This window comes from Myotis lucifugus, unplaced genomic scaffold, assembly GCF_000147115.1.
Source record: "Myotis lucifugus unplaced genomic scaffold, Myoluc2.0 scaffold_91, whole genome shotgun sequence".
In the NCBI taxonomy this organism is placed as follows: domain Eukaryota; kingdom Metazoa; phylum Chordata; class Mammalia; order Chiroptera; family Vespertilionidae; genus Myotis; species Myotis lucifugus.
In genome coordinates, this window is record NW_005871139.1 from 4068607 (window position 1) to 4088567 (window position 19961).

The 19961-nt window shown below is 43.8% G+C and overlaps 1 protein-coding gene across 1 annotated transcript in view; it reads right to left on the reverse strand.

Moving 5' to 3' along the window:
- The window catches only part of FAM186A (family with sequence similarity 186 member A), a 61389-nt gene that overhangs the window by 26950 nt on the left and 14478 nt on the right, over window positions 1–19961 (reverse strand). The window contains exons 2-3 of the mRNA XM_023756364.1: window positions 5964–6180; window positions 1368–1538 (exon numbers count right to left, since the gene is read on the reverse strand). Coding sequence (XP_023612132.1) covers window positions 1368–1538; window positions 5964–6180 — 388 coding nt within the window. The remainder of the gene's footprint in view (window positions 1–1367; window positions 1539–5963; window positions 6181–19961) is intronic.

Genomic DNA, 19961 nt, shown 5'->3' on the forward strand with positions numbered 1-19961 from the left:
AAAATGAGTATTTAAATAAGATACTTCACCCGAGAAGATACGGTTATGGCTATAAGCTACATGAAAGGGTGCTGAACCATAATTAGTCATTAGGAAAATGCAAATTAAAATCACAATGAGATATTATTTTACATCTATTAGACATGCTATAATAAAAAAGACAGACACTAACAAGTGTTGTTGAGGATGTTGAGAAACTGGAACCTAAATACAGTGCTGATGGGAATGTAAAATTCTACTATCACTTCGGAAATCAATTAACAATTTCTTAAAAAGTGAAACATAAGTTTACCCACAATAAATAAATGACCTATCAATTTTATTCCTACGTATCTATTCAAAAGAAATGAAAACATATGTCTACCAAAAAACTTATGTATGTGTGTTCATAGCAGCATTATTCATAAGAGCCAAAAATTGGAAACAATCTAAATGACCATGAAATGGTGATTGGGCAAACAAAGTGTGGTATATGCAAACAGTAGTATGCAATTGGCGATAGGAAGGAAGAAACGACTGATACATCCTATAACATGACTGAACCTCAAAAGCATTATGTAAAATGAAAAAAAAACACATAAAAGACCACATAAAATATAATTCCATTTTATGAAATATCCAGAAAAGGCAAAAGCAATTGAGACAGAAAACAGATTAGTGATTGTCTAGGGCTGGTGTTGGAAATTAATATTGACTGCAATGGGTATGAGGAATCTTTCTGGGATGATGAAAATGTTCTAAAATTGGATTGTGGGGCCCAGCTGGCGTGGCTCAGTGGTTGAGCATCTACCTATAAAGCAGGAATTCATGGTTTGATTTCTCAGTTGGGGCACATACCCAGGTTGCGGGCATGGTCCCCAGTGTGGGGCATGCAGGAGGCAGCTGATGAATGATTCTCTCTCATCATTGATGTTTCTATCTCTCTCTCCCTCTCCTTTCCTCTCTGAAATCAATAAAAATATATGTTAAAAAATAAAATTGGATTGTGGTGATGGTTGCACAAGTCTAAATTTACTAAAAGTCATTGATTTGTACACTTTAAATGGGTGAATTAAAAAAGAATCCTCACCTAAGGATGTGTTTTTATTGCTTTTCTAGTGAGAGGAAGGGAGAGGAACATTGATGTGAGAGAGAAACATTTATTTATTGCCTCCCGTATGTGCCCTGGGATCGATTCCACAACCTAGGTATGTACCCTGACCAGGAATCAATTTGGCAACCTTTTGAAGTATGGGATGACATTCCAACCAATTTAGCCACCTGGCCAGGGCAAATGGGTGAATATTATGGTATCTATATTATACCTCAATAAAGTTGAATTTTAGAAAAAGTAAAAATCCATTTCCAATGTATTAAACCATCCTTACTTTTTTTTTCCTCTTCTTTCTTCTTGTCTTCAAGCAAAGAGGTACTAATTACACTCAACCTCTTGACATTGCTCTCGATAGCTTTGAACGTTTTTGGTAAAATCTCCATTTGTGTTATGCAGTGGTGGTGTTCATCAATATCAACTTCAGTCATATCAGACAAAATGGCATCTTGAAGAGAGTAAGAAAATTACTTTTGTTCAGAAAAATAAATAATTGTAACCATATGGGCTTATAATATTGACTATTCAATGTTGTAGTATTTTGGAATAAAGGTATCTCATATTTATTGCTATTCTGAGACCTTTTTCTTATGAGGAAATGAAAAAGAAAGAGACTTAAAATAGAGGCTTGAGCCATAGCCGGTTTGGCTCAGTGGATGGAGTGTCAGCCTTCGGACTGAAGGGTCCCAGGTTAGATTCCGGTCAAGGGCATGTACCTTGGTTGGGGGCACATCCCCAGTGGGAGGTGTGCAGGAGGCAGCTGATCGATGTTTCTCTCTCATCCATGTTTCTAACTCACTATCCCTCTCCCTTCCTCTCTGTAAAAAAATCAATAAAATATATATATTTTAAAAAGAATAGAGGTTGAACAGTAAGTCTTGAACATAAAAATAAGAATCACATTAAAAGATGTCTATTTGGTTTAAATTCCAGAGAAGTAGGTATCTAAAATGTGAACATGTGTTTTAATATTGGGGATCTAAGCCCCAATTAAATCCTTTGGCAAGTGAATCTACTCTTTTATAACCCCTGTTACATGAGATTTCTTGCAACCAAATTAAATTCCTCTTTTTTGTATTTATAGTTTATTCATTCTTTCATTCAATCTATGTGTCCTCTGTCAAGTTCTCTTCTAGATTTTACGGATAAAACATTGAATAAAACCAATTCCCTGACTTATAGTACTTATATTATAGTGAAAGGAGACAGACAAAAAATAAATAAAAACATTAATTATATAGTATGTCAGATGGTAAGAAATGGTATAGACAAAAATAAAGAAGCGTAAAGAGAAATGGACATGGGATAGAGAATGGGGATGGTCAGAGAACACCTAATTTTATTTCATTTTCCATTTTCAAAGATGTTTAATAGCAGCATTATTTTCTATTAAAGTAAAGCAAAGTTCAAATGCCCAAAAATAACTATGTTTAACACTAGGTATCCTATCTAATAAAAGAGAAACATGGTAATTAGCCGTACAGCCGCTACCCTTCCCATTGGCTAATCACTGAGATATGCAAATTAACTGCCAACCAAGATGGCGGCCGGCAGCCAGACAGCTGACGCGAACAGGGAGGCTTGTTTGCTCTAGTGACGGAGGAAGCCAGGTTCCCCGCCTGCCTTGCCAGACTATCAGCTGCTCTCTAAGAAACATTGTAACAAATATAGAAGCTAAACAAAACCCCAGAAACCTGCTTTAGTCAGCCAGGCTTCAGCCAGCAGGACTGCAACATTGTTTCAAATACAGAAGGTAAACAAAGGCCAGAAACCTGCTTTTAGCAGTGGAGGTCTCATAGCTGGAGCCGAGCCTCAGAGCTAAAGCTGGCCCAGAATAAAGAAAAAAAGGAGCGGTTGGGAGCTTCAGTCACCCGCCAGCCTGAAAACAGCCCTCAGCCCCTCACCCAGACTGGCCAGGCACCCCAGTGGGGACCCCCACCCTGAAGGGGGTGTGACCAGATGCAAACAGCCATCAGCCCCTCACTCAGGCTGGCCAGGCACCCCAGTGGGGACCCCCACCCTGATCCAGGACACCCTTCAGGGCAAACCAGCCGGCCCCTACCAATGCACCAGGCCTCTATCCTATATAGTAAAAGGGTAATATGCCTCCCAACACCGGGATCAGCGGAGCAGCGAGGCCTCCCGGCACCGGGATCAGAGTGACAGGGGGCAGCACCCAAACCCCCTGATCGCCCTGTGGCTCTGTGTGTGACAGAGGGCGGGGCCACAACCTCCCTATCCGCCCTGCTCTGTTCGTGACAGGGGAAGGCGCCCCAACCCCCTGATCAGCCCTGCTCTGTGCCTGATAGGGGGGAGCTCCCCAACCCCCTAATCGCCCTGCGGCTCTGTGTGTGACAGGGTGCGACGCCCCAACCCCTCCCCCCCACGGGCCCTGCTTTGTGTGTGACGGGGTAGAGCCATAACCTTCCCATCGGCCCTGCCCTGAGTGTGACAGTGGCGGTGCCCAACCCCCTGATGGGCCCTGCTCTGTGTGTGACATGGGGGAGCTCCTCAACCCCCTGATCGGCCCTGCTCTGTGTGTGACAGGGTACGGATCCCCAACCCCCCTGATGGACCCTGCTCTGTGCATGACAGGAGGCAGCACCCCAACCCCCTGATCGGCCCTGCTCTGTGCGTGACAGAGGGTGGCACCGCAACCTCCCCATCAACTCTGCCTTGAGTGTGATGGGGGCGGTGCCCCAACCCCCCAATCAGCCCTACCCTGAGCGTGACTAGGGGTGGCATCGCAACCTCCCGATCCGCCCTGCTCTGTGCATGACAGGGGGCAGTGCCCCAACTCCCCAATTGGCCCTGCTCTGAGCCCGACCAGGGGCTGCACCTAGGGATTGGGCCTGCCATCTGCCACCCAGGAGCGGGCCTAAGCCAGCAGGTCATTATCTCCCGAGGGGTCCCAGACTGCGAGAGGGCACAGGCCGGGCTGAGGGACCCCCCTCTCCTCCCCGAGTGCACAAAATTTTGTGCACCGGGCCTCTAGTCTATATATATAAAAAGCCAGTGACCATAATGCCGGAACGACCAGTCGCTATGATGCCCACTGCAGCCAGCGAACCCAGCCTGATCGGGGGCGTGGCCAGCCTGCAAACCCCCGGCGGCCCCCCAGCAGGGAACCCCACCCTGATCGGAGACCCCCATCAGGGCAGGCCAGCTGGCTGTCACCTGTGCACCAGGCCTCTAACCTATATAATAAATGGGTAATTCAAATTGACCCTAATGGGAGAACGACCAGAAAAACCACTGGACCAGTCACTATGAGGCACACTGACCACCTCTTGGTCCCTTTCCCCGGCTGACAGGCTCCAATCACCTGATGGCCACCCGCAGTGGGGGTGGGGCTGGTGAGCGGGTGGGAACAGCTGACCTCTCAGTCCCTTCCCCTGGCTGTCAGGCACCGATCACCCGATGGCGAATGGGGAACCGGGGGTGGGAGGGGGTGGGGCTGGCTGCGGGCAGCTGGGAAGATGGCCCTAATCACAGGCCAGGCCTAGGGACCATACCTGTGCATGAATTTCATGCGCCGGGCCTCTAGTATATATGAATACAGATCAAGGCTGCTGAGTAGACTATGGACTTAAATAAAGGTTTTATAGGTATAATTCATTATAATTTATTTTATGACTAAGAAAAAAGTCACTGTAGGAAAGAGATAGCAAAAATTTGTTTTTAAAAAATATTTTTATTGATTTCAGAGACCGAGGGAGAGGGAGAGAGACCGAAACATCAAAGATGAGAGAGAATTATTGATCTGCTGCCTCCTGCAGGCCTTCTACTGGGGATCTAGTCCACAACCCGGGAATGTGCTCTTGACCAGAATCGAACCTGGGACATTTTAGTCTGCAGGCATATGCTCTTCCACTGAGCCAAACCAAATTAAATAGTTTTAGAAAATAATTCTCTTTAATTTGGATGCCCCCACCACCTCACTCCCTGCCACCTGAGCTGACTTCCCATCATTGGACCAAAATGATGACTCTCTGCTAGGCAATTACAGCATGTCAAACCATTAGCCCCTGCTTCAGAGGAAAGAAAACACCCCATTTTAAAGCAAGATATAAGCAGAGAATGAGCCATGTGTCTACCTAGTAAAAAATGTTTAGGCAAGGGAATAGGAAGCATAAAGACACTGGGCAGGAGCATACTGGCATGCCTGAAGCAAAACAAGGAGGCCAGAATTATTGGCACTAAGTGAGCAAGCCATATTTTTATTACTTTACTAGTGTCCCAGTGCATGCATTCGTGCATATTGAAAGGAAATTAATTAGTCCCTCTGGTGCAGGGACTAATGCAGGCAGTCCTGAGTGGTGGCCAGTGAGGCAGGACTGGGTGAGACAGGCCAGACATGCCCTGGGGCCAACCTCCCACGGTCCCTCCCTGGCCAGCCGCGCCTGGCCCAGTGCTGCAGCTCAAAGGGCATCTGCGGAGTGAGCAGGGTCCCTCCAGCAGGTGGGGTCCCTTGGCCTGGCCTGGGGGATTGGGTCGAAACTGGCTCTCTGACATCCCCTGAGGGGACCCAGAGTGGGAGAGGAGTCACGAGGAATCGGGCTCCCTCCTCTCTAGTTCCGGGGTGCACCACTTGAGAACTGCCACTGCCAAGTGACCGCAGCTCTGCAGCTCCTGCATTGAGCATATGCCCCCTGGTGGTCAGTGTGCATCATAGCTACTGACCAGTCAGACTGTTGGGAGGTCGGATGGTTGCTTAACCTTTTATATATATAGATTCTTACTGAAATAGAGGACAACTCCTTAATACTTTCTTCTTTAGTCTACTAGTCCTTCAAAATTTACTTATAGATCCTGCTCTCTAGCTTTTTCATCAACTTTATGGTTTTCCTTCAAGCCACTTTTGAAAACTTACTCCATTCTTTCAACCAGGCCAGGATGTGGATAAGAATCTTTTCTTTAATGTCAGCAGAATTAGCACAAAAAGATACTTTCTCCAGCACCTTTGTTCTCTGTTTCTTATAGTCTGAAAGAGACACTTTCCTTCCAGTCTCCACAAACTCATCAAAAGTGTAGCGATGAACGATCCCCTGCACACTTTTCTTTATGTCACTCAGCTGAATATTAATGCCCTATAAGAATAAGAAAGGGGAATATATTAATAAATTTTCAGTTTGACAATAAGCTTTTGCCACCTTTCTTCCCAGAATGTCAGTGACAGTGATTATAAAGCTGTTGAATCAGAAACCAAGATGGCGGCATAGGTAAACACCGGAGATTACTGCCTCGCACAACCACTTCAAAATACAACTAAAAGATGGAACGGACATCACCCAGAACCACAGGAAGGCTGGCTGAATGGAAATTCTACAACTAGAAGGAAAGAGAAAAGCATACCAAGACTCAGAGGAGGTGCGGTGCAGAAGTAAAATACAAAGGTGCAGAGGCGCATGCGGAGAGGGCTGGTGGCTGAGGACACGGTTGTCTTTTTCAATCGGGAGGGAGTCTCAAGCTCTGAGCTCCAGTTCCGGGCGAGTCTCTGGGGACCCAGACTCATATGGGAGAAATGGGACTGTCTGGCATCAGTCGGAACTCGAGGGCAGCTTTCTCTCAGAGGTGCTCGCAGCAATTGCAATTGCCGGGAGCGGGGCCTCTGAGGGCAGGACTGAGAGCAGCTGTAACTGCTCACTCTGCCCGCCCTGTTGATCCCCTGGGACCCCGCCCCGCCCAAGCCATGCACGGAGGCTTTTGCATATGAAAGGCCCGGCTGGCCCTTTGCAATCTGAAAATTACTTAACAAACTGGAGCTGGCCTAAGGCCCCAAGGCAACTTGCATTGCTTCACAGCTGGCTTCTGCTGGGTAGCCTCAGGCAGAGGCTAGATTAGCACCTCCTTAGAGATACAGGAGCCAATGTGCCTGGTGGTCAGAGTGGGACCATCCAGATTGCAGCTCTTCAGATCCATAAAGGACACACTCAGGGGGCAGACTCAGTGAGCACCAAAACCCCACTGAAGCAAGTCTTGTCCCGGAGGTGTGTCTCTAGCACAGAAGTTCTCCCACTGAAGAAACAGCTGATTCTCACAGCCAATTGGCCTAGAGGTCAATCCCTCCCAGTGATACCTACAACAATCAAGACTTAACTACAACAAGACTGTGCACAAAGCCCACAAGGTGGTACACCAAGAGTGTCCACCTCAGGTAATTGGGGAGGCTGAGCCACTGGGCCCTATAGGACACTTAGCACAGAAAGCCACTCTATCGACACAGCAAAGCATAAAAAATGCCTAGACAAAGAAACAGGACACAAATGACAGAAATGGAGGAAAGCAAACTACTGGATATAGAGTTCAAAACCACACTTTTAAGGTTTTTCAAGAATTTTTTTGAAACCGCCGATAAACTTAATGAGACCCTCAAGAAATCTAGTGAGACCCTCGAGGTTGTGATAAAGGACCAACGAGAAATTAAACATACACTGACTGAAATAAAGAATATTATACATGCCCTAACCGGTTTGGCTCAGTGGATAGAGCGTCGGCCTGCGGACTCAGGGGTCCCAGGTTCGATTCCGGTCAAGGGCATGTACCTTGGTTGCGGGCACATCACCAGTAGGGGGCGTGCAGGAGGCAGCTGATCGATGTTTCTCTCTCATCGATGTTTCTAACTTCTCTCTATCCTTCTCCCTTCCTCTCTGTAAAAAATCAATAAAATATATTTTTTTAAAAAAAGGAATATTATACAGACTCCCAACAGCAGACCAGAGGATCGCAAGAATCAAGTCAAAGACTTGAAATACGAAGAAGCAAAAAACACCCAACCTAAAAAGCAAATTGAAAAAGAATCCAAAAATACGAAGATAGTGTAAGGAACCTCTGAGACAGCTTCAAGCGTACCAACATCCAAATTATAGGGGTGCCAGAAGAAGAGAGAGAGCAAGATATTGAAAACCTATTTGAAGAAATAATGACAGAAAACTTCCCCTACCTGGTGAAAGAAATAGACTTACAAGTCCAGGAAGCGCAGAGAACCCCAAACAAAAGGAATCCAAAGAGGACCACACCAAGACACATCATAATTAAAATGCCAAGAGCAAAAGACAAAGAGAGAATCTTAAAAGCAGCAAGAGGAAGACAGTCAGTTACCTACAAGGGAGTACCCATACAACTGTCAGCTGAATTCTCAACAGAAACTTTGCAGGCCAGAAGGGAGTGGCAAGAAATATTCAAAGTGATGAATAGCAAGAACCTACAACCAAGATTACTTTATCCAGCAAAGCTATCATTCAGAAGTGAAGGTCAAATTAAGAACTTCACAGATAAGGAAAAGCTAAAGGAGTTCATCACCACCAAACCAGTATTATATGAAATGCTGAAAGGTATCCTTTAAGAAGAGGAGGAAGAAGAAAAAGGTAAAGATACAAATTATGAACAACAAATACACATCTATCAACAAGTGAATCTAAAAAGCAAGTGAATAAATAATCTGATGAACAGAATAAACTGGTGATTATAATAGAATCAGGGGCATAGAAAGGGAGTGGACTGACTATTCTTGGGGGGAAAGGGGTGTGGGGGATGTGGGAAGAGACTGGACAAAAATCATGCACCTATGAATGAGAACGGGGGGGGCGGTAAGGGAGGAGGGTGGGAGGGGGAACCGGGTGGAGGGGAGCTATAGGGGGAAAAAAGAGGAACAACTGTAATAATCTGAACAATAAAGATTTAATTAAAAAATAAAATAAATAAATAAAGCTGTTGAATCAAAGTCCTACTAATTCTAGCTTTACTATGGATCTCAAATTTTCCTTCTTAAATTTTTTTTTCTGCCTTAATCATGCTAGCATTGCTATGATATAATTAAAAGAACACTGGGTTTGAAACCATTATCTGGGGCGATCCAAAACGGATGCAAAGTAAGTGGCAGCTACACACACCTCCTCCTGGCACCATACCAGATTTACAGTTAAATTATAAAGCAATCAACTGGAATGACCAACTGAAGAACAGTTGAATAGGAGTATTACATCCAAATATATATAAAAAGAAGCTACGTAGAGACTGGTAAGAAGGGCAGATACATGGAGAGGGCTGGCCCCAGCACCCAGGTACAGTGGCTAAGAAGCCAGAGGATATGTCAGCTGTAAAAGTCCCTCCTGAGGAGTGTGGGGTCTCAACCCCATGCCAGGAACCCCAAACCAGAGCAGCAGGGCCAGGAAGAGGAGTCTGCATAGCATTTGGCAGCAAAGATCAACAGGGACTCTGTCAGCTGGAAAGAGGAGGGAGTCTGCTAGCATCCTAGGTGCTCTTCTAAAGGGCCAACCCACAGGAGCTCACGCTTGGGGACTTACCCGTGGCTCTGGTAGAGGGGAGGTGACTCAGGGCATGCAGAGGGATAAAAAGAGGATCTGGGTGGTGTGGCTCTGGGAGAGCTCTGGCAAGTCGGCTACTGAGGTTCTGGTCCTGAGTCAACATACCACACTGCTCCATCTCTCAGGGTCAGGCATTCCTATTCTTACAGCACCAGTTGGGGAGGGCACTACCGTGGCATTCCAAATACTGGTGACAGCACTCTACCAAGCTCGAGTCCGGCAGAAAGGACTATTGGCAGACACAGAGGAAACAGTGAATAGTATGGTAGCTGCAGACAGGTAACCCAGGGCCAATTATTCACATTTGACATTGACCCGCACCAGAGCCCAGGCCAAGGAGGCCCCAAACCAAGGTAACCACTGGTAGGCTTCAAACCACACAATAGCTTGGCCCAACTAGCCACACAAATGGCATTGCCAAAGGGAGACTTCAGCAAACACCATACCCTGCTAGAAAGAGCTCTGCTTCAGAGGCAGCTCCTGAATAGCAACTCATACACAGTGAATGAGGTCTATCCTTATAATCAGCCAGCTTGAGAATTAGCTGTACCCATGAATGTGCCAACAGCATTTAAGACTCAACTACAATAGGAGAGAGCACATAACCCACACAAGAATTATTTCTTGAGCATCTAGTTCAGGTAATCTAGAAGATTCTGCCCCTGAGACCCATAAGGCACCTACATCAGAAAGCCCTCATAACAAGCTTGGGAGTCATAGAAGATCTACCTAATACACAGAGACAAGCACAAAAAAAGGAGACAAAATGGGGAGACAAAGAAATATGCCCCAAATAAAAAAATAAGAGAAATCCCCAGAAAAATAATAAAACAAAGTGGAAGCAATCAAAATACCAGGTGCGGAGTTTAAAACTATGGTTATAAGGATGTTCAAGAACCTGAGGGCTCTCCCAGCGATAACTTCGGACAAACAGTTCAGCCTTTGACTCCACACAGATAAAAACACCTGTAAGCAATGCTTTGTCCAGTAGTTCTATGTGCTGATTTCTAAAATCTGTAATAATCCATCAGGCTACCTGAAAATAAATAATGTTTGCTTCACCTTGTTGTTTATAGTTCTGTGCTGTATGCTTAACTTGTGTAGATGTATTTCTATGAAGTAAATCGTTAATTCTCTATGAAAAAAAAAAAGAAGAAGAACCTGAGAGGATGAATGGATGATCTCAGTGAGAGCTTAAACAAAGAGATAATAAGCATTAAAAAGGACATAGAAGAAAAAGAAGAAAAAAAAGAAACCATAAAAAAGAACCAATCAGGAATGAAAAATACACTATCTGAAATGAAAAATACACTAGAAGGAATCAACAGCAGGTTAGATGAAGCAGAGGATTGAATCAGCAATTCAGAGGACAAGATAATCCTAAGCACCCAAGCAGAGCATCAAAAAGAAACGAGAATTTTTTAAAATGAGGAAAGTCTGCCATGGCCAGTGTTGCTCAGTGGTTAGAGCATCGGCCCCTGCACCAAAGGGTTGTAGGTTCTATTCCTAGTCAAGGGCACATACCTGGGTTGTAGCTTTACTCCCGCCCCTGGTCAGATCATGTATGGGAGGCAACCAGTAGATGTATCTCTCTCACATCAATGTTTCTCTCTCTTTCTTTCTCTCCACCTCCCTCTCTCCCTTCCACTCTCCCTGAAAAGCAAAGGAGGAAAAAACCCTCAGGAAAGAAAAAAAATTAAAAATTAGGAAAGTTTAAGGGACTTCTGGTGCAACATCAGGCATAACAACATCCACATCATAGAGATACCAGAAGGAGAAGAGGGTGAGCAAGGGATAGAGAACCTATTTGAAAAAATAATGACTAAAAACTAACCTGGTGAAGGAAAAAGTTACACATATTCAGGAAGTCCCAACCAAGATGAACCCAGTCCTGGTCATGTGCCTCAGATGGTTGGAGCATTGTTCCTTACACCAAAAGATTGTGGATTTAATTCCTGGTCAGGGCACATACCTAGGTTGCAGGTTCAATCCCCAGTCAGGGCACACATAGGAGGCAACTAATCAATATTTCTCTCTCACATTGATCTATCTCTCCCCCCCTCTCTCTTCATCTCTCTCTCTAAAACCAATAAAAACAACTTCTCAGGTGAGAAATTAAAAAAAAAAAAAAGATAATCCAAAGAGGCCCACACCAAGACACATAATTAAAGTATCAAAGATTAAAGACAGCCCGTGGCAGTTCTTGCGGGTGCTTCGCCGTTACGGATGAGAGGAGGTTCTTGAAAAGAAGTACTTGCTAGACTTCAAGATATCAGAAGAGAGGTGAAAGTATATTGCAACTTTGATTGGACTTAACAGTTTCTGCATGTGCTTCGCTGGAGCGTCCTGTCACCTTACAACTGCAGTTCCCCTGAACTCAGGCCCCACGTTGGGTGCCAGCTCAGCCAAGGGTTCGGGGAGTCTGAGGCAGGGCGGCGAAGGATGTAGAAATGACAGACAAAGAGAATAAGCTGGGTCTAGGTGGATCTTCCTGTGCCTGGCTGAGGCCACAGAGAGAGATCCAAACAGCAAGCTGAGCCTTTATTTTATAGCCAGAGGTAAACAAGGTAGTGGTCACCATAGATACAATGTTCTTGTGAGTTTCACTTGTTTTGGCAGCACTTGCTACATTTCCCTCAGCCTATTAGCCACCCAGATAAGATCTAAGGAGCATCATAAGGTCAAGCCTAAATATGCTAAGAGGGGAGACAAGATGGTGGCAGAATAGGCAGACGCGTCCCAAGGCTTGTCCCAGAGCAAATAGAATGAGCAGCTGAAACGAATAATATCCACCCCGAATTGGCGAAGCAGACTCAGCTGGTGAGACAGTTTGCAGCCAGGAAGGACAGAGTTCCCCTGGAAAGGTAAAAACCAGGGTTCTGGGCAGGAAAGTTTGCCAGATCTCTGAGCCCAGAGGGTCAGAGGGAAACCGTGCAGCACCCAGCCTCATCCCTTGGAACAGGCACAGCCTCTGACGGGGGAAAGGAGATCCATGGGACTGTTGGCGCCGGGGGATTTGAGATCTGGGTGCCATAATTACAAAAGACTGAGTCCAGAGGGGGCAGCCTGAAGCGCTGACCAGACCATGCAGTGCCGGTAGGAGAGGAGCTCACAGAGACTCAGTCTTCCCCGTTTCTGCGGCCGACGTTTGTTTGTTTTCACTGAACCTTGTTCATAGGACATTTCGGATACAGATACTCACCGTGCTGAGGAGCGGGAGAAGGTGTGGACAAGTGGAATCTGGGGAGAGGCTGGGGAGAGAAGGGGGTCCAGGAGAGGTGGCAGCAAGTTGAGTGCTGAGTCATGCCTGAGCCCAGGACCTGGGCAGCCATTTGCTCCTGAAGTTATAACCCCTCCCTCCAGCCCCCAGGCAAGGAATACAGCCACACCCAGATTCCACCCTGAATGGTACAAAGGATTAAACAAGTGTGATTAGTCCCAGGGAGTTAACAGGGTCTGGCCTTCAGTCCCAGAAGCAGAAAAAAAAATCACAGACATTCCAGAAAACTGGGATCTTAAGTCAGACAAAGGATTTTCCATTTTTATTTTTATATTATTATTTTGTTATCTTTTTTTTGCTTTTTTCTTTGTTTTCCTTTTTTGTTTGTTGCTTTATTTTCTACTTTTCACATTATTTTTTCATCATTCAATTTTATTTTATTTTTACTTGCTATTTTCTATTTTTATACCATTTTTTAAATCAATTTTTTTGTAAATATATTGTTTTGATCCCCTTCTTTCTCTTCTTATCCACTCATCCCTTTTCTACTTCCTCTATACTGAATTGAGATCCTCCCCATATTTATCCAATTCTTAACCTTATTTCCTGTATATCAGCTCAGCCTCTACAGATTCTGTCCCTACCCTCTTTACTGAGTGTTTGGTGTTTGTATTTGTTTGGTTTATCTATTGGCTCTGTGGTATTTTCTCCATAAATATATATTCTCCTTTTTCTTTTCTCTCCTATCTTTTTTTCTCTCTCTTAGATATCATTTGTGCTCTCTTTTCTCTCCCCTAATTATCTTTTCTCAGGTGGTTGCTGAGTGCCGTGAATACATTCATGGGGTTATCAGTGCCGTGAATACATTCATGCTTTGTTCCCTTTGGGTCATGTCTTGTTAAGGTGAATATTTTGGGATTAGTGTTCTACAGTCTATTTTCATCTTTCCTTTAGCATCCTTTTACTCTACCTCAACTTTACCTTTATGCCAAAACTCTCTTCCTCACTTTTCCCCTTTTGTTGTCCTGTTTCTCTTACCCTATTCCTGCTTTAGATTTTCCCTATTTGTTATTTTTGCCCCTGGTAAAATTTCACCCCACTTATATATCTAATTTCCAATCTCCTGCTCTAAATCCATATATACCTCTCTCTTCTCTTTCTTCACTATCCAAAGTTTTCTTTTTTCCTCTCTGTCGTTTTGTTGTTGTTTGCTTGATTGTTGAGTATATTGGGTTTTTTAATGCTTGTTTGTGAGATTGTTTTGCTTTTTCTTTTTATTTTTGTTGGTTTTTTTCCCCAGTTATTTTTTTTGCTTCTGTTTTCCCTCACCTTGCTTAATATTAGTTGTTGTTTGTAGTTTGCATTCATCTCCAGGGATCTGTTGCTGGAATTTGTTGGGATTAGTGGCTGTTCTATTGGAGTTTTCTCCCCGTATAAATAGTTTCTTCCCCTCTTCTATTTCATTCTCTTTCTTTTCTCTCTTACTTTTTTTTTCCTTTTTTACACTCCTTTTTTATTTCTTTTTATCTTTTTTCTTTTTCTCTTCTTTCTTCTTTATCCTCTAATTCTCTTTGCTCTGGTGGTCACCTTTGTTTGGGGTTATTAGTATCATGAATACATTTGTGTTCAGTGCCTTATGCATTGTGCCTTGTTGTGTTGTATTTTGTGCCTTTAAATCACCGCAGCAGAGAGAGAACTACATAACCAAATACCTGGAGAAGAGAGATCATGGGGAGACAAAGAAACAGCCCGCATATGAAAGAAAAACAGGCATCACCAGAAAAGGAAGTAAACGAATGGAGGCAAGCAACCTGTGAGAGACAGAATTCAGAGAAATGGTCATAAGGTGGATGAAAAGAATGGAAGACAAATTCAACAATATGTGTAAGAACCAAGAGGAAATGAAGAAGAACCAAAAAGAAATGAAAAATGACATCACTGCTATAAATAACTCAATAGAAAGCATCAACAGTAGACTAGAAGAAGCAGAGGACCGCATCAGTGAGCTAGAATACAAGGTAGGAAAAAATACCCAAGCAGAGCATCTTCTAGAAAAAATAAAAATAAAAAGCAGGAAGAGAGCCTAAGAGAACTTTGGGACAACACGAAACGAAACAACATCCGCATAATAGGGGTGCCAGAAGGAGAGGAAAATGAGCAAGGAATAGAAAACCTGTTTGAAAAAATAATGACAGAAAACTTCCCTGATATAGGGAAGAAAAAACTCACATAAATCCAAGAAGCTCACAGAGTCCCAAACAAAATGAACCCCAAAAGACCAATGCCAAGGCACATTATAATTGAACTGGCAAACACCAACAACAAAGCAAGAATCTTAAAACTGGCCAGAGAGAGACAGAAAGTTACTTACAAAGGATCCCCCATCAGACTAGCAACGGATTTTTCAACAGAAACACATCAGGCAAGAAGGGAATGGAATGAAATATACAAATTCATGCAAAGGAAGGGTCTGAATCCAAGAATACTGTACCCAGCAAGGCTATCAATCAAAATTGAGGGTGAAATCAAGAGCTTCACAGACAAAAAAGGACTATGGGAGTTTATTACCACCAAACCAGCAATGCAAGAAATGCTAAAGGGCCCTAACCGGTTTTGCTCAGTGGATAGAGTGTCAGCCTGCGGACTGAAGGGTCCCAGGTTAGATTCTGGTCAAGGGCATGTACCTTGGCTGCAGGCACATCCCCAGTAGAGGGCATGCAGGGGCCAGCTGATCAATGTTTCTCGCTCATTGATGTTTCTAACTCTCTATCCCTCTCCCTTCCTCTCTGTAAAAAATCAATAAAATATGTTTTTAAAAAAAGAAATGCTAAAGGGTCTGCTGTAAAAAGAAAAAAATAGGAAACAAAGAAGGAACACAGGGGTAAAGAATAAAAATGGCGACAAACAAGTATCTATCAATAATAACTTTAAATGTAAATAGATTAAATGCCCCAATCAAAAGACATAGGGTAACTGAGTGGATAAGAAAACATGACCCATATATCTGCTGTCTACAGGAAACCAACCTCAGAAAAAAAGATGCACACAGACTGATGCTGAAGGAATGGAAAAAGGTTTTTCAGGCGAATGGAAATGAAAAAAAAGCTGGGGTAGCAATACTTATATCTGACAAATTAGATCTCAAAGTGAAGGACATGAAAAGAGTTAAGGAAGGCCACTTCATAATACTAAAGGGAGCAATCCAACAAGAAGAAATAACTCTGGTAAACATATACGCACCCAATATAGGAGCACCCAAATACATAAGAAAACTTCTGGAGGAGATCAAGGGAGAGATTGAAGGCAATGCAATCATAGTAGGGGACTTTAACACCCCACTATCACCATTGGACAAATCCTCTAAACAAAAAATCAGCAAAGAAACATCAATCCTAAATGACTCACTAGATCAGATGGAATTAATTGACATCTTCATAACATTTCACCCCAAAGCCACACAATATACATTCTTCTCACGTGCACATGGGTCATTTTCAAAGATAGACCATATATTGGGTCACAGGCATAGTCTCTTCAAATTCAAGAAGATAGAAATCATATCAAGCATCTTCTCAGATCACAATGGCATAAAACTGGAAATCAACTACAATAAAAACAATCCAAAAAAATCAGACACATGGAGACTAAATAGCATGCTATTCAACAATGACTGGGTTACCTGAGATCAAAGAAGAAATAAAAAACATCATGGCAACAAACGACAATGAAGACACAATAATCCAAAACCTATGGGACACAGCGAAAGCAGTCTTGAGAGGGAAATTCATAATTCTACAAGCCTACTGCAAAAAACAAGAAACAATGATCATAAATTACTTAACCCTACAACTCAAAGAGTTAGAAAGAGAGCAAAAAAAAAAGCCCAGTGTAAGCAGAAAGAAGGAAATAATAAAGATCAGAACGGAGATAAATGACATAGAGACCGAAAAAACAATACAAAAGATCAACAAAACCAAGAGCTGGTTCTTTGAAAGGATAAACAAGATTGATGAACCTCTAGCCAGGCTCACTAAGAAACAAAAAGAGAGGACCCAAATAAACAAAATCAGAAATGAAATAGGAGAAATAACAACAGACCCCACAGAAATACAAAGGATTGTTAAAAAATACTATGAACAAAAAAAACCCAAGATGGCCGCATAAGTAAACACCAGAAATTGTTGCCTCCCACAACAAATTCAAAAATACAACTAAAAGACAAAACGGTCATCATCCAGAACCACTGGAAGGCTGGCTAAGTGGAAATTCTACAACTAGAAGGAAAGAGAAAAGCACACTGAGACTCAGAAGAGGTGCGAAGTGCAGAGGTACAGAGGTGCATGCGGCAAGGGCTGGCGACTGAGGACACGGCTGTCTTTTTGAATCTGGAAGGAGCCACAAGCCCCCGACTACTCTGAACTCCAGTTCCGGGTGAGTCTCTGGGGACCCAGACTCATACGGGGAGAAACTGGACTGTCTGGCAGCAGGCAGAACTCGGAACACGAGGGCGGCTTTCTCTCAAAGGTGCTTGCAGCGATTACCGGGACACTGAGACGCGGGGCCCCTTAGGGCAGGGCTGAGGATCAGCCATAGCTGCTTGCTCCGCCCTGTTGATCCCCTGAGACCCCACCCCACCCAAGCTGCAGCAGAGGCTTTTGTATATGAATGCCCTGGCCCTTTGCAATCTGAAAATTACCTAACAAACTGCAGGTGGGCCAGACAGACCCAGAACTTCCAAGAGAAGGCCCAAGGCCCCACAGCAACTTGCATTGATTCACAGCTGGGCCTCATTTGGGCACCTCCAAACCGCAAACATGGAAGGGGAATCTGCAAATCTCTTCATAGCTCCTACTAGGTAGCCTCAGGCAGAGGCTAAATTAGCACCTCCTTAGATCCAAGAGCCAGTGTACCCAGTGGTCAGAGTGGGACCATCCAGATTACAACTCCTCAAATCCATAAGGGACACACTCAGGGGGCAGACTCAGTGAGCACCAAAGCCCCACTGAAGCAGGTCTTGCCCCATAAGGGTGTCTTCAGCACAGAAGTTCTCCCACTGTAGACACAGCTGATTCTCACAGCCAATAGGCCTGGAGGTCAATTCCTCTCAGTGATACCTACAACAATCAAGGCTTAACTACAACAAGACTGTGTACAAAGCTCACAAAGGGGTGCACCAAGAGTGTCCACCTCAGGTAATTGGGGAGGCTGAGCCACTGGGCCCTATAGGACACCTAGCACACAAAGCCACTCTACCAACACAGGGAAGCATAAAAAATGTGGAGACAAAGAAACAGGACACAAATGACAGAAATGGAGGAAAGCAAACTACTGGATATAGAGTTCAAAACACACTTTTAAGGTTTTTCAAGAACTTTCTAGGAACCGCCAATAAATGTAGTGAGACCCTCAAGAAATCTAGTGAGACCCTCGAGATTATGATCCTCTAGCAGACTAGAGGATCGCAAGAATCAAGTCAAAGACTTGAAATGCGAAGAAGCAAAAAACACCCAACCTAAAAAGCAAATTGAAAAAGAATCCAAAAATACGAAGAAAGTATAAGGAGCCTCTGGGACAGCTTCAAGCATACCAACATCCAAATTATAGGGGTACCAGAAGAAGAGAGAGAGCAAGATATTGAAAACCTATTTGAAGAAATAATGACAGAAAACTTCCCCTACCTGGTGAAAGAAATAGACTTACAAGTCCAGGAAGCACAGAGAACCCCAAACAAAAGGAATCCAAAGAGGACCACACCAAGACACATCATAATTAAAATGCCAAGAGCAAAAGACAAAGAGAGAATCTTAAAAGCAGCAAGAGAAAGAAAATCAGTTACCTACAAGGGAGTACCCATACGACTGTCAGCTGATTTCTCAACAGAAACTTTGCGGGCCAGAAGGGAGTGGCAAGAAATATTCAAAGTGATGAATACCAAGAACCTACAACCAAGATTACTTTATCCAGCAAAGTTATCATTCAGAAGTGAAGGTCAGATAAAGAGCTTCACAGATAAGAAAAAGCTAAAGGAGTTCATCACCACCAAACCAGTATTATATGAAATGCTGAAAGGTATCCTTTAAGAAGAGGAGGAAGAAGAAAAAGGTAAAGATACAAATTATGAACAACAAATACACATCTATCAACAAGTGAATCTAAAAATCAAGTGAATAAATAATCTGATGAACAGAATAAACTGGTGAATATAATAGAATCAGGGGCATAGAAAGGGAGTGGACTGACTATTCTTGGGGGGGAAAGGGGTGTGGGGTGTGCGGGAAGAGACTGGACAAAAATTGTACACCTATGGATGAGGACATTGGGGGGCGGGAATAAGGGCAGAGGGTGGGGTGGGAACCGGGTGGAGGGGAGCTATGGGGGGAAAAAAGAGGAACAACTGTAATAATCTGAACAATAAAGATTTAATTTTAAAATAAACAAAAAACAAAAAAATTAAATATGATAAATCACATAAAATGAAAAATAAAAATCACACAATCATAAAAGATGCAGAAAAGCATTTGATAAAATCCAGCACCCATCTATAATAATAGCATAATATGCTAATTAGACCAGACATCCTTCCAGACATCCTTCCAGACAACCTACAGGACGAAACCACAGCGGCGGGGATTGAAGTGGAGGCAGCTACCACAGGGGCGGGGGCTGAGGCAGAGGCAGCTGCTGCATTGGCGGTGGCCAAGCCCCTTGCAGGAATTTCATGCATCAGGCCTCTCGTTTATGATAAAAACTCTCAGAAAATTGGGAATAGAGAGATCATACCTCAACATAATAAAGGCCATATATAACAAACTCTCAGCCAACATCACAATCAATGGGCAAAAACTAAAAGCGTTTTCCTTAAGATTGGGAACAAGACAAGATGTCCACTTTCACCAATTTTATTCAAAACTAGCGACCCAGTGCATGAAATTCATGCACTCAGGGTGGAGGGGTCTCTCAGCCTAGCCTGTGCCCTCTCACAGTCTGGGAACCCTCCAGTGATGTCCAACTGATGACTTAGTATGTCCGTCAGACATCCTTAGCACTGTTGCGGAGGCGGGAGAGGCTCCCACCGCAGCTGCTGTGCTCGGCAGCCATGAGTCTGGCTTCTGGCTGAGCAGCACTCTCACTGTGGAAGCGCACTGACCACCAGGGGGCAGCTCCTGCATTGACCGTCTGCCCCCTGGTGGTCAGTGTGTGTCATAGTGACTGGTCTTTCTTCCGTTCAGTCAATTTGCATATTAGCCTTTTATTATATAGGATAATACTACAACTCCTAGCCACAGCTATCGGAGAAGAAAAAGAAATAAAATGCATCCAAATT